At 41.1% G+C, this 14,120-nt stretch overlaps 1 protein-coding gene across 1 annotated transcript in view; it reads right to left on the minus strand.

Moving 5' to 3' along the window:
* The window catches only part of COL4A3 (collagen type IV alpha 3 chain), a 136,128-nt gene that overhangs the window by 30,809 nt on the left and 91,199 nt on the right, over positions 1-14,120 (minus strand). The window contains exons 22-28 of the mRNA XM_039257611.1: positions 11,134-11,226; positions 10,306-10,401; positions 7,053-7,123; positions 6,055-6,237; positions 4,127-4,295; positions 2,171-2,263; positions 1,406-1,507 (exon numbers count right to left, since the gene is read on the minus strand). Of these exons, the coding sequence (XP_039113542.1) occupies positions 1,406-1,507; positions 2,171-2,263; positions 4,127-4,295; positions 6,055-6,237; positions 7,053-7,123; positions 10,306-10,401; positions 11,134-11,226 (807 nt within the window). The remainder of the gene's footprint in view (positions 1-1,405; positions 1,508-2,170; positions 2,264-4,126; positions 4,296-6,054; positions 6,238-7,052; positions 7,124-10,305; positions 10,402-11,133; positions 11,227-14,120) is intronic.

Genomic DNA, 14,120 nt, shown 5'->3' on the forward strand with positions numbered 1-14,120 from the left:
CTTATCTATTTATAATAGGAAAATTGAGAAAGGAGTCACACATATCATTTTCTCTGTTCTGTGGTTCAGAGGAGGAAACTCTGGTGGAACAAGGTTGTGTTCAGAGAGTTCTTTTGTGACCCTAAGATGACCAATTGTTAATTCACCGTTTGTTCTTGGATTATTAGGTTCAATTTTTAATTTGGAGTTAGGAGTCTGCACTTTCAAGGATTGTCTTAGGCCACTTCTTGTCCCCATATTTCAGTCTTCTTCCAGACGGTAAATCCATGGGGTTACAAGCTGGGATGCAATTTCTTAATGCAGGGTCCAAGAAGAACTAGGCAAAAACATGGGCCAGGCTGCGTTACTTCATAGTCATTGGGAAGACATCCAGGAAATTGGAGTCAAGGACATTCTTAAAATTATAATTACATCTTCTGTTTCAAATATTCATAAACTGAGATCAATATTCCCACATTTGGGCAGAACTAATGCACTCTAGGCACTGATGACATCTCAAAAAGAACAAGTACCTAAAATGGATTATACGTTGACAAACACTTTAAATAACATTGAAACAAACATAAAATGATTATAACATCTGGAAATCTATGCAACAACCCAGGGATCATGATGGCTCATACACCATCCTGGATGAGTCTTTGATCTATTTATTAGATGACTGTCTGAGTTCTCAGTATCTGGATTTCTTTGGAGCATTTTCCTTTTGATGGGAAGCAGGATTTGTTCCCAAAGGAGAATAATTTCTGTAATTTACACGGGAGTGTATAGAACAACCAGTTACTTGTGATTTAATAGTTCTTTTTTTAATTATAAAAGAAATGTATAAAGTGAAAAAATGCATACATGTAAAAAAAGTACAGACATTTATTAAGAAGAAAAACATCCTCATAATTCCACACTCAAGAAGAATCACATCTACCATTTTTGTACATTTCCTTCCAGATTTTTTTCTACGTATTTAAAAAAATTTAATTGAGATGAGGTGCATAAATCTGTATGAATTCTGCCTTTTTGCCTAACATCATAGTAAGATTTTATTTTCTCATTTAAGATGAACGAAAAACATTGTATTAAATGCCACATTATGGATCATTTCTATGTTATTCATGATATGTATTTTTATTTTCTTTTTTTAAGTTTATTTAGTTTGAGAGAGAGAGAGAGAAAGCATGTGATGCAGGGCGGGGGGTGTGGGGGGAGAGGGAGAGACCGAGAAGCCCAAGCAGACTTTCTACCATCAGCACAGAGCTGGACACAGGGCTCAAACTCACAAACCATGAGATCATGACCTGAGCTGAAATCAAGGGTTGGACGCTTAACCGACTGAGCCACCAGGGGCCCTTGTATTTATATTTTCTAAATATTCACAATGATCCCTATGTTTTAAAACTTGAAAACCTACCTTTAGGTCCTGGGGGCCCAGGGAAGCCAATTCCTGGAATTCCTGGTTCACCATCAGGCCCCGGAAGACCCGGATCACATTTTCCTATGGATCCAGGGATACCTTAAACACACACACACACACACATCAGGAACTTCCCTTCATCTTGCCTTGAAACAAAAAGTCTAAGTTTCTGTGTCATCCTAGGCCTTTTTGGAAATTAAAAAATAATTTTAACATCACCCCAACTATATGGTCTTCCTCTCCATTTTTACCCAGTGGTACTAATCATTAGGAGCTACAGATAATGTTTAAGATAGAGTTTAATTCCTGAAAAGAAACAGTCTCACTATCTTGGACTACATATGTCTACCTCCATGTGTGCAAAATTAAGTTTTAGATCACATTGGCAAAGCAATTACATTTTCAAATGAAAAAGCAGTGGGGACCACCCTGATTAGCCACCGGCAAACATGACTTACTCCCCCACCAAAAATCCATGAAGACTGTTCTGCTCCTGAATTCCTTTTAAGTAATTACATCAATTCTTTTTTTCTTTTTTTTTTTTAATCAGAAGCACCAATGGGGAATAATTTGGATAATCTCAAAGAACAATGTCAAGTCCCCTGCCTGCTGGCTTCTTATCTGACTGGACTCCGGCCTCTGCATTCTTTTAGAGCCAATAAATATATATATGTTTTTACTTACAAAGGGGACAGTATTTTTCCAGGACAGTTAGGATGTCATTGGATGTCGTGCACCAGACTTGACAAAGGGGATACTCACCAGGCGGGCCTTGGGGACCAGCACGGCCAGGGGGCCCTGGGGGTCCTGGAGGCCCTGGGACCGGCGTCGAAACACTGAATTCTCCCTTAGGACCTTAAGAAAGTTTGTGATCATAAGATTGGTGTGCATATTGAGGCTGTTTTTTTCAATTCAGAGGGAACAAATGTGATTATAAGAGGTTTATAAGCATTTCCCAAGGAATATAAAAAATAGTTTCTGCTTCCATAGGCTTCAAAACTGGCTTAAAGATGACCAACCCATTGAAACTTTCTTATTCAATTGATGAATACTTATAGGCATTTACTATTGTCTAAGCTTCAATTATAGCCTAAATCAATGCTGGTCTATTGAAAGGGAAGCTATTCTAAAAGAAAAAAAAATCAATAATATGCAATTCAGCGTAAACGTGAGTGAATACTTATTTGGTAGGATCTTTAGGGTGACTAGTTTTGACAGGAAGAAAGTATGATATGCTGAACAAAAGATGAAGTGTGACCCAGGTACATATCTTAACCTCTCTGATAATTTCTTCATGTGTCATTGGGGAAATAATGCCTGCCCAGCCCATGAAGATTTGAGGCAATGTGGCTATGGTATGCAACGTTAAAAACATGTTAGTAATTTGAATTATCTGTATATTTAGAGAAAAAATAAGTTTACAGTAGTTTGATGGGAAAAACTTGGTGATAATATATTTTACGATAGTGGAGTCCTTCACTAGAAATTCACAAGTCGAAAGAATGGAAAAAGATTTGAAAATGGATTAGAAGAGAGGTCGGGAAAACTTTTTCTGTAAAGGGCCAGAGATTAAATAATCTGGGCTTTGTGGTTGAAACAGTCTCTACGCCACAGCTCAATGCTGCCATCCCAGCATGAGAAGAGCCAGGAACAATACGGACATGAATGAGGTTGGCTGTGTGCCAGGGAAATGTATTTACGGACACTGAAACTGGAATTTCATGTAATTTTCATGTGCCACAAAGTATTATTCAAAAGGTTTTTTCCCCCCCAATCATTTGAAAATACAAAAACCATTCTTAGCTTGTGCATCATACATATATATGCGGTAGGCTGGATTTAGACCATGGGCTGCCATGGTTTGCCAATCCCTGGATTAGAATAGCAGCCTCAAAAGCGTGGTGCAGAAAAAAAACACATATTTTTATAATCACAAAAGAAGCTTTACGTACATGTGTGGACAGAAATGCATGCATACAATGTAAAATATATATAAACACTTGGGGAGAGGCACTTACAAATTTTTTTACTGATGAGGGATACTAAAAAAGACTTGGAAGCAATTAGTTTATTGGGTCTCACCCTTTAAAGTGATGTTAGAAGTAAGAAATGATATGGTGGCATTATTTGTTGAAAACTGTCAGTAATATGTGATTCTCATCTTCCGCCACGTTCTCTGCCACGGATAAACATCGAGGATCCAATCCCTCTTGCATCCACCAACTATGTTCAGTACACGTGGATCCCAAAAGTTACTGGGGCTTTAGAACTATTATCAGAAAACTTTTCTTCATTTATCTTAGATATTTTGAAGTTTTATTTGTGAACCATCTATCGGATGATGGGTCAAAAAGAACAAATTTGTAATAACATGAGTGGGCCCTTGAGACTTAGAAGGGGCCTCTCAAGATCAGTTTCATAGATTTCTGCCTCCTCTTTGTTTATTTACCATGACTGACTTCCACTCATTCCATGTATTTCTGTTAGTATATGGAGATAGACTATTTCAGGAGATTTCAACTGAACTTCTCAGTAACAGAGAAAATCAATTTTCTCTGACATACCCTACATATTCTTTCCGAGTGTCTGTGAGTTGACATATTCCACTTATTAGAAGCAAGTTGCTATACATTCATTAGTCTTGAGGGAGCTTCACTCGCTCTAGGAACCACTGACCCACTCCATAGGAAAACAGGACTGGAAAGAAAACTAACCAACCGGCTTCTCCAGGTGGTCCCGGGGCTCCAGGAATTCCTTGGGGACCCTTTGGACCAGGCTCTCCCTGCGGTCCATAGTTCGGTGGTCCAGGGGGTCCTGTAGGTCCAGGGAGCCCGGGGGTACCAGGATCCCCTGGAGGACCCCGGGCCCCCTTCTCACCACTCAGGGCCTGTGACAAACAGGAATATGTTTGGCTAGTGCTTCATTCCAGTAGCTCCGTCCATGGGTTAATCTTACCAGGAATATGAGTACCAGATAAGCAGCCAATGAGAAAATCTTGAATTAAAAAGCAGTTGGTATTTGAAGGGAATTATTACTAAAATCAGAGCGCTGTATGGTTTCTGCTGTTTTGTGTCCTTTGGAATTCAGCAACATTTCATTCACTTCGAAGACTTTCGAGTCGTACCTGAGGTGTCTTCCGTGGAAAGTCACACATACAATAGCCCCTAAGACTCTGTTCAAATCAGCCAACAGCTCAAATAGCTTTAGAGCTGCCCTTCATGTGAACAGCATATTTCTAAACTACAGTGAAATATATAAATATTAAATATTCTAAACTACAGTGAACTTTCGTTTCTTTTTCTACCAGGTATTTTCATTACAAAGGAGATACAGATACACATAGACTGTATTTCTTTTTTTTTTCTCATAAAATATCTTTCTGTACTTGCATAGGGCTATAACTCTGGAAATGATTTGTATACTTTAAACAAATTAAATATGACATAATTATCAAGATCTTCTTCCTCCCCAATACGGCCCCAAGTAATAAATTTGACTGAATTTTTCATTGTTCAGTATCATTGGGTGACTTGGGGTTTTTATGTTTTATTTTTGTTTTGTTTTTTGATTTTCTTGCTTCTGTAATGACAGGGCATAAGACTCAGCACATTACCTCCCTGATTTTTTTCTTATATTACTTTTGCGGGAACTAATAATGAATTAGTAAGACGCAAATGGAAGCATCATGTGAACTGTATTAGTACTAGACCAAAAGAATTCTAGACTCTGTCCCTCTGTAAGGATTACTACCACCCCGGGGTTGGGGGATGGGGGTGGCCAGCCCAGCTATTTTCCAGAGTCTGAGAAACACTGGCCCTGCTAGCTGTTCACAGCCAAAAAATGTTTTGTAGTTAGAAAGGTGTAGTGAAGACTCCATCTAGATCCAGATCCTGGGGAGTCAGTTTATATTCTGATATTAAAGGGTCTGTAAATGCATCTTCAAATTTATTTGCCAAGTTTTCCTGACTAAGGTGGGATCCTTTTCACTGCATAATACTGGTGAACTCTGAAAGATACTGGTATTTCCTAGAGCAGCCTGGGCAACATGCTTGGCAAACTTCTCCCAAATACACTGTGGGGAGTGCTCGGCCTCTGACCCCATGACACCTTAAAATAGATCCCGGTAGGATTCTGTCAAGTGCATATGTGAGACATTCTATCCCTATCCCATGCAAAGAGTTAGAACTTACATAAGCTTAACTATTTTGAATGACAAAACATTTGAACTGTTTCTTTGGCCACCCGACCCCTAAATATTCTGCTTTATGCATTTATTTCTACTCCAAAGAATGAATATTGCCCTCAAGATACTGATGAAAACTTTCCCTGATTTATCATTTTCTAAACTTGTCTATAAACTCATTGGATATAAATGTGCAATTGCAACATGCATAGGAGCCAAGGTCATTATCGATGCAGAATTTTCTTTGGGCTCAAAAAACCATTGAGTGCTACCTATGTGTCAAAATACTATCCACATGCGCTGGGGTTATGACCGCTCATTTGAAGATGCCTTATTGTGCAGTTAGAGGGACGCAGTGTGCTGAGTGTCCAACAGTTTTATTAGTGGAAATCACCCAATGTGGTAACTTCAGAGCCTATCAGTTATAGGGAGGGTAATTCAAAACAAATCACCAGATACCAACCGGCTCCCCTTTAGGTCCTGGTAATCCTTTTAGCCCGGGAGTTCCAGGAATTCCATCCAAGCCTTTTCTTCCAGGATGCCCTCTGAGCCCAGGGTCCCCTGGGGCACCCACTTGTCCCTCAGGTGGAGATGCTTTTCCTTTTTCTCCTTTAAGTCCTGGATCTCCCTGAGCACCTGGGAACCCCTACGGCGGTATAGAAACGAGTCTGCATTGCATTTGGGTACAACTGCTCTTGTGCCAATCTTAAAAAAAAAATTTCAACCAGAATTTTTTAAGTTTAATGAACATGGATTTTTTTTCAGACACTTTCTCCAGCCGACAAGTATAATTTCAAGCTTTTTTTTTTTTTTTTTACCTCTCTATTGGCTTCCAAAACTGGAAAAGAATTCAGTTAGCACAATTCAATGCAACCCATGCAATAGTATTATTCAATATGATACAGATATCGTCATAATTTTGACTATGTTAGAACACTGGGAAATTTTAACATGCATCTATGGATAATTTGATTTGGATATATTTATCTCTATATAACTTTCTGAGCCACGGTGATAGTTGAAATTTTAATTTCTAATAGTTTATTGAGGTATAATTTATGTATCCTAAGATATATCTTTACATGAATACAATTCAATGATTTTTAGTAAATTTGCACATTTATGCTACAATCGCCATAATCTGGTGTTAAAACATTTCCATTATTCCCCCAAATTCCTTCAGATCCATTTGCAGTCAATCCTTGTTCCCAATTGCAGCACCAGGCAATCAAAGATCTGCCTTCCATCTCTGATCCATTTTAAATGATTATAAATTCATTAATTCATTCACTTATTCACACGTCATGCATTTACTCATTTAATCAAATATCTATTAAGTGCTCTAATATAAAGTACTCTTTGCCAGGCACCAAACTGATAACCTATGTGTGGTGCAACTGTATTTCCAGAGTGTGCTATTTTCCAAATTGAAACAAAAGCTTCCAAACCATGAAATCTTACTGGATATCCGGGAAGGCCCGCGCTTCCTGGGGACCCTGGGCTTCCTTTTGGACCAGCTGGCCCTTGTCCACCTGCAAAGCAGTGACTTATTAAATATTTGTTAAATACCAACCCTGAAAAGCCCAAGTATAGCAGTATTTGAAGGAAATAGGGTGTTGTCTTCCAAGGAAAGAAAGACAATTTCTATCTTAAAACACAGAGTATAGGGAGAGGATGGGAGTAAATAACTGAAATAGAGATGGTGTAAAAAAAAAAAAGGATTTAAAAAATGTTTACCTTCCTAAAATTTTTGTCTTTATGATTTTAAGCAGATAGGTTTATTTTTTGATCATAAAAGCAATATATACTCCTTGTAAAAAACAGATTCAGAAAGAAGAGAATAAAAATCATCTATAGATCACAGAGGACAATATTTGCTAAAATTTTTAAAAATGTTTTATTTATTTCTGAGAGAGAGAGAGACAGCGTGATCAGGGGAGGGTCAGAGAGAGAGGGAGACACAGTATCTGAAACAGCCTCCAGGCTCTGATCTGGCAGTCAGCACAGAGCCCAACTCAGGGCTCGAACCCACGAACTGTGAGATCACGACCTGAGCCAAAGTCGGATGCTTAACTGACTGAAGCACCCAGACGCCCTTATTTGCTAAAATTTTGATGTATGTTACTCATGAAATCTTATATCCATAACATGCTGATGTAGATATGGCATTTTGAAATCTATACGTATGTCAATAAATACAGATTTAAAGCTTTGCTTTAAATGGCTGCAGAGTCGCCTAATGTGTGGGTCAACCAACATTTACCCAGCCAACTGCTACTTTAGAATTTGGGTCATTTTTCAAGTTTAGCTGTAGTAAACAATGCGATACTATATATCTTTAGATATTTAGTGCTTCAGACTTACCCAGTAATTGAAATAAATTTCTAAAAGTGTAAGCGTAAGACAAAATGGACACAGACTTTTCTGAGGCTTTGGATATCTGTTGCCAAACTGCATCTGACTGTACAGCTTTACGCTTCCTATATGTATGTACGTGTCTCTGTAAAGATGATCCCTTTAGAGAGTCTTTTGGATGAATCTCAAGCCAATGTATTAACAAATGCATATTCCGATTTTATTTTTTGCAAGATCTGGGTCAGGATGTATTTTGCATCCAAAATATGATTGCAATCCAAATGCTTTCACTGTTTATATATCTTCTTTGAGCTCTGCCTGTCGTATGTCAAGTGTAGAGAAACCAAGGAAAATGCAACAGCAGCAGCCTACATTCTACCTTTGGGCTAGAGGTCACTCAAGGGAAATGTAGGAAAATAATCATGGTTTTCTTTCATTCTTTCCTTCCCTCCTTCTCTCCCCTGTTTCTTCCCTTCCTTTCAGTTTTTAATAGAACATTTCACCCAGAGTCTTAGGCACTGAATAGGAATGGCATGAGGAATAGTCTGCCCCCATACTCACCCTTCACCCCCTCTTTCCCTCTCCCTTCTCATCTTTCAGGCCTGTCTCAGGGAGTCAGGGGGGCAGAGATGGCAAAGTAACTAAGGCACCGAGAAAGGAACAGGAATGACTTGAGGGTGGCAAAGGACTTGGGCTGAATGCATGTCCCGGGCCACAAATGAGGCGGCCACAGTGCCTGCATTTGCCACCATTAGCATTTCTTCTTTGGACTGACACCCCACTCCCCAAAACCCTGGTACCAATACAAATATCTACTGGATGGCGGTAACATACAAATATTCCCTGATCTACATTGCCAGATAGACCTTTGGATTAACTCGCTTCAAAGGGAAGCTCCCAACACAGCAATTGAAGGATGCCAGCGTAGACAGCAGGAGCATGGCTCCGGAGAAGAGTGGATTCTGGTCCAAGCTTTACCTTATGAGCTATGCCACCTTATGCCTCAGCTTGCTCATCTGTCCAATGGGGCTAATGGTAGGGCTGAGGTGAGGAATAGGCATGGAGGGACGTACGATACCTAGAACAGTGCCTAGCACACAAGCGCTCTGTAACTTCAGCTCTTACTGGTTGATGATAGAGAATTTAATGACAGTATGTATAGACCCAGGTGGTCACGGCAAAACGAGGACCGCACATGACACCGTGTGCGACGCCCTGAGTAGCCAGGGGAGGGACATCCGGGGCAGAGGAAGCCAGCTAATGAATAGACGGTTTTTCTACCTCCAGATTGTGTCCACGGCCAGTTCTGTGACTGAGGAAGGGGGAGGAGGGGCGGCAGAGAGAGTGACAGTCTGGAGCCACCGTGCCGGGTGAGGAGTCCTGGTGTGGCACGGAGGTCCAGAAGCGAGGGACACAGGCTCTATTTAGCTCTCAGAATATTGGCCTAGATGGTTTTTTTCCTTCAAAAATGGAGTCAGCAGCTAATTTTGAAAAAAAAAATTGAGATTTCAAATAAAAACCCGAGTTTCTTCCTTCTCATGAAAAATCGGAAGAGTTATCAACACAGGGCCTAAAGTGCTGCCAGAAAGAATAGACCGGAGCCGGTGCGGGACAGTCCCCTCCAATGTGCCTTCCAGTTTACCACACTCCTCTCCACTCTCTATTGTGTCCCATTGGTGTGCTTTTTTTATTGCACTTGTATCCTTTTTTTTTTCTTTTAAGTTTATTTATTTTGAGAGGGAGTGTGAGTAGGGGTGGGGCAGAGAGAGAGGGAGAGAATCCCAAGCAGGCTCTGCGATGTCAGCATGGAGCCCGATGCGGGGGGTCAGTCTCATGAACCATGAGATCATGACCTGAGCTGAAATCAAGAGCCAGACCCTCAATCGAACCAGCCACCCAGACGCCCCTATACCTGTATCCTTCTGAATGAAATAGTGCCTATGCCCTTGACTCTACCAACAGTGGGGACTTTAAAAACAAACAGACCGAAGAGAATTGTGTCTTTTAAGAAAAAAAAAATGAGCAAGAGCTTATTTCTTTATGGAAGAAAAAAGTGGTATGTGTCTGGTATGCCTGCCTCACTCCTCTAAGTCACCTGCTGGCTCCTATAGCCCCCCCCCCCCCAATCCCTGGGGAACACCATGGCGTGCTAGAATCCGGCAACTAAAATAGAACAGGGGGAAATGCCAGCGTCCGTGGCTTATGTCTGGCTTACTTTACGTTAACAGAGTATATGTTCGAAAATCTCCAAGTTCACGTAAACCCCATCATGACATTCAGAAGTCAGACCTTTTTGTAACCACGCAGTGAGCTGACCCTTTTGCACTTGCAAAAACCCTTGTGTGAAGAATGTCCGTACCTGGGATGCCTTTTCTGCCGTCTAACCCCGGCAATCCTGGGAGGCCAGGAGGCCCCGGGACGCAAGGACACTGGATGCACAAGAGGCCTGGCTCCCCTGCAATGAGAGCAGCTTACGTTACTCGTAAACCCACATCTAGTCTGCAGAGAGGACGGATGGCTCCCAACCACACAATCATCTATTTCATTAATATTTTTTTGTGCGTGTAGTGAAAATCTCCTAGGACACTGTGCATTATTTTATGCTGTTGATCTTTATTTTATTATATACATACTTTTAAGTTTATTTATTTATTTTTGAGGGGGGGCAGGGGCAGAGAGAAGAGAGAGAGGGAATCCCAAGCAGGCTCCTTGATGCCAGCATGGTGCCCAGCTTGGGGGCTTGATCTCACAAAGCATGAGATGATGACCTGAGCTGAAATAAGAGCCAGATGCTTAACCAAATGAGCCACCCAAGCGCCCCAGACATTGTGCACATTAATAAAAAGTCATTTATCTATTAAAGCTGCTTACTTTATCCATCTGACCTTAATGTTCTTAGAGGAAATCCTGAGTCAAGTATAAAATGTCCTTTATTACAGTCACCTCCCTCCTTCAGTGCAGGATAAACCTCATTCCAGGAATATCCAACAATTCATTGCCTGGGTGCTAAATAATTAAGTGATTTATAGATAAATGAATACTTTTAGGTAATTCTTTTGGAAAAGAGGCCATCCCTGACTGTCTGCAGCTTGGGGTCACTGTTGTTTGGTGGGGGAGGAATCAAGTGGGGACAGTAACGATGATGAGAATGGCTTACTTGAATAGAACAATCACTGCTTGAACCAACCTTTGGGCCCATCAACTCCTGGGATTCCTGGAAATCCTATGTGGCCTGGAAGTCCACTATCTCCCGGTGGACCTTTGCGAAAAATGATGTCACCTGAAAAAAGACAGTATCAGAACTTGACTTTTATTTCCTTATGTATTTTTTCTCAATCAGCAAGTATTTCAACAGTATGTGTGATTTTATTTGCCCGCCCCCCATATTTGTTTTAGAAGCTGAGTCTTTTGAAAGTTTATCTACACTGAAGACTGAAGCATGTCGACTGACCAGCTTTTCCTTTCTCATTACACATGTGGGATTTTTTTAAGTTTTTTTATGTTGAAAGAGAGAGGGAGAAAATATGTGTGAGTAGGGGAGGGCCAGAGAGGGAGAGAGAGAGAATCCCAATGCTCAGCGTGGGGCCCAACGCAGGGCTTGATCTCACAGTTGTGAGATCATGGCCTGAGCTGGATGCTTAACTGACTGCGCCACCCAGGCACCCCATACAAGTGATATTTTTTACTACTGGTGCAGTGATTCTTTGAAAGCTTGTTATATGGTTATTTCTCATCATATAAGCAATTCATGTTATTTTATTCAGTTTCTAATTATTTTAAGACAATCCTTTTACCATTTTTAGACAAAGGGTCAAATCTCATTCTTCTATGTATCTTGGATACCTTGAATCTTCCTGATATATTGTAGATACTTAATACGGACTAAGTGAAAACATTCTGACAGAGTATCTTCTGTTTTCTCTGTATTGCTTGTTTACATCCATTTTTTTAAAGTTTGTAATTAAAAAAAATTTTTTTAATGTTTTATTTATTTCTAGGAGAGAGAGAGAGACAGCGTGAGCAGGGGAGGGTCAGAGAGAGAGGGAGTCACAGACTGAAACAGGCTCCAGGCTCTGAGCTGGCAGTCAGCACAGAGCCCGACGCGGGGCTTGAACCCACGAACCATGAGATCATGACCTAAGCGAAAGTTGGACACTTAACCGACTAAGCCACCCGTGCGCCCCAAAAGTTTGTAATTTTTAAAAAAAGTTTATTTATTCATTGAGAGAGAGAGAGAAAGAGAAAGAGAGAGAGAATCCCAAGCAGGCTCCGTACTGTCAACACAGAGCCCAACTCCAGGCTCAGTCTCACAAACTGTGAGATCATGACCTGAGCCTAGGAAATCAAGAGTCAAACCCTTAACCGATTGAGCCACCAGGTACCCCTGAGTTTGTCATTCCTAAAGGTGTCTTCAAGAAAGTTCTTTCCAGTCTTGCAGGTGCATGCTTCCATAATGCTACAATGAACAGCTAATTCTGTTCAACTCTTCTGTTCCGTGACTGAATTTTTTGGTCTTCCCATTTCAAATGTAGGTTGAAGGCAATCCTGCTGAAACTAAATAGTTGAAAATGGTACCTACAGCTGTCCCAAATTTCAGAGCAACAAGGTGCCAGTGGAAACATTTAACTGAGATGGAATGTGGTCTGGGTAATAACTTGTTTGACTGGGAAAGGAAGGCTCATTTTGCGATCCAGTTTTCTATGTCGTTAGAATGACTGAATAGTTATCTTTAAACAATAAAATCTAATGGCAGTTTTATACCGAATATAGCCATATATGTATATTTACACGCTGATACATTTGTATTTACTTAAACATTTTCATATTCCCATCATACTGAATTCAACAAATATTTGAGTACCTACAATGTTCCAGCTCCCCGGGCTACAAGCTTGGCTTAAAACAGCAAACAAGACACTGTCTGACCTTGAAGAGCATTGAGGCTTATAGGGGAAACTGATGAAGACAGGCAACGTGAAAAACTCTCCTATCGGATGAGCTTGAGTGTTACAGGATGTGGGCTCAGTGAAAACTTCCTGTTGGGCTTGAACTTGAAACTGCGACTGGAAGGGCAGATGGGCATTGTTTGGTAAAAGATAGGAAACCAGGGTTGTCTCTGAAGGGAAAGGATGCCTGGTGTCCCAGGGAGAGGGCTGTATTACCGCAGCACCTGGACTGTGACACTGATTAGCTGCAAGAGCTGTGAGCCTCGGGCTCATCTTCTACAAAATGAGCATATACTAAACCCACATCTTGAAAAAGACTCAGAGGGCTAGAAATTGTTAAAACCCCCCCACAGTGAAACGTGTTAGTTTTGCTTTGTTTTCTGCATTGGTTCACACCACAGCTTAACAGCTTTTGTTCTTGGATGTTGTATCTTTTTATTAATGGGATGATTTATTAAATACCTATTGGCCTAAAGGGAAGCTTTTATTCTTTTTCAAATACTGCTCAAACAGAAAGACATTTAACTGACTTTCTTATTAACACTAAGGGTTTTTCAGATTATTCTTTTGGTTTTCCATGTTTATAATCATACTATATAAAAATAATAAATCCTTCCTTTCTTAGAAACAAAATTCCTGGGGCGCCTGGGTGGCTCAGTTGGTTCAGCATCCGACTCTTGATTTTGGCTCAGGTCATGATCTCATGGTTCATGAGATCGAGCCCCAAGTGGGGCTCCCTTGCTGACAGTGCGGAACCTGCTTGGGGTTGTCTCTCTCCCTCTCTCTCTGCCCCTCCCTCACTCATGCAGGCTCTTTCTCTCTCTCTCAAAATGGGTAAGCAAACGAACAAAGAAAATCCCTGACACATAGAAATTTCTCAAGGCTATTAGGAGGGTTGAGTATAAAACACAAGGCAGCTTCCAGAGAGGTGTTTAAGACACAAAGAGTGACCCACATGATCCGAGGTTCTGTGTACCTACCAGCTGGCACAGAGTGCTAAGTGCCTCTATAGGTGGATGGAGAGGTTAGGCCACCCCCAGGCATCAGAACTTCCAGGTACCACTTCACACCCTCTAGGCTGCAGCTCTGTGGTCTCTGCCCCAACTTGACCTGGCAGCATCTTGCCTCATGCCCATGCTGCACGCCTCCAGCCCACACGCTGATGCCAGGGCATGGGCTGCCCTGGGAGCCATGCAAACACAGCTTGGAAGTGTGTGTGGTGTGTGTG

The sequence above is a fragment of the Hyaena hyaena genome, unplaced genomic scaffold (genome assembly GCF_003009895.1).
Source record: "Hyaena hyaena isolate Hyena2069 unplaced genomic scaffold, ASM300989v1 scaffold_628, whole genome shotgun sequence".
Lineage (NCBI taxonomy): Eukaryota > Metazoa > Chordata > Mammalia > Carnivora > Hyaenidae > Hyaena > Hyaena hyaena.